General features: G+C 45.1%; 1 protein-coding gene across 1 annotated transcript; it reads right to left on the bottom strand.

Moving 5' to 3' along the window:
• Positions 1–5: 5 nt before the first annotated feature.
• Positions 6–1235, bottom strand: LOC103523053 (anaphase-promoting complex subunit 1-like; the record flags this gene model as incomplete). Its single annotated transcript, XM_008488130.2, has 1 exon — positions 6–1235. A coding segment is annotated over one exon (1230 nt), but the record flags the coding sequence as incomplete, so codon positions are not given.
• Positions 1236–1238: the final 3 nt, after the last annotated feature.

The following is a 1238-nucleotide window of genomic DNA, read 5'->3' as shown; positions in this document are numbered from 1 at the left end:
ACCTTGATCAGTAGTTTGGATTCATACTCGTTCTTAGAACCCACATTGATGACATTGAAGAAACTTTCTGTGAATTTGATGATCGCAGGATCCGATGAGAAGGAGAAGATAGATTCCTCAAGAACAGACCAGGCAATGGTTTTGTTGATAGTCAACGTATGTGCAAGCATTGTCTTGTAGCCATGAGGATCTTCCAAGTAAGATAGACAACCAGTCCTCTGTTTAATATCAATACATTTCTGTCCCAACAGAAGATATTGGAGCTGTTTCCAGTTCCGATTCTTCTGGAATGTGATGGGCCAATAGCGTTTGTCATTGATACGGACTTCTTCCAGCAGATGTAGCTCAGGTAACAAACACGGGGCTTTGGCTGTGAATTGTTCTTTGTTCAGGTAGACCACTGTGATGTGAGCATAGCACAGGTTTCCACAGTCAATATCCCGAGGTATGAGGAGGCGAGGTTCTACAGCAAGGACATACAGATGTCGCAGTGCTTGTAAGTGAAACCGGTTGTCCAGACTATGAGTGGGAAACTTGGGGAAGAATGCGGTGACCAAAGCTGCTATGGCTGGAGGAGACGTAGACAGAGTGTACATACCACCTCCTAGGAAGAGTAGACCTAATGCCATGTGTACAGCTACATAGGATCCATAGGATATAACACTACTCAGTGGAGGTCTACTCTCAACACGAGTTCTCAGATATCTGCAGATTCTCAGCACTTCCAGGTCTCCTGTACCTGACATGACCATGGCTAGAGATAACAGGATAACATTCAAGCAAGTCTCAATAGTGAATTTCCCTGCAAGCTCAGCTATAGATTTGGCTGAGAGAGAGGTAAACAAGTTGCAATAGTTGATGAGTACATTGTATGCATGCTTGTTAGCAGAGCCTGCGAACCTCAGTCCCATAGCCATGCAAGCACCCGCCACAATGTTACAATATGCCTGGTTCATAGTCTCAAAGTCCACGGCTTCATCTTCCACAGAATTAGCTCTCGGTTTCCTCAGACAATATGGTATGATTGTGCTGGGGATATGAGATTCAACCCATTCCACAGTGGGCATCACGTCATCCCATAAGATCAACCCTCGCGCGATCATCCTTAACATGAGGAAGTCAGGACATACAAAGTCCAGGAGATATTGAGTGTTGGGTGCATTCATCCAGTCTGCAACTGCTCTATTCCCTGTCTTGAAATACATTAATCCCAATGCTATGGTGGCAGCTGGTGCAGT

Source organism: Diaphorina citri, unplaced genomic scaffold, assembly GCF_000475195.1.
Source record: "Diaphorina citri unplaced genomic scaffold, Diaci psyllid genome assembly version 1.1 scaffold14493, whole genome shotgun sequence".
Lineage (NCBI taxonomy): Eukaryota > Metazoa > Arthropoda > Insecta > Hemiptera > Psyllidae > Diaphorina > Diaphorina citri.
The sequence above is the reverse complement of the archived record's forward strand: the minus strand, read 5'-3'. Positions and strand labels throughout refer to the sequence as shown.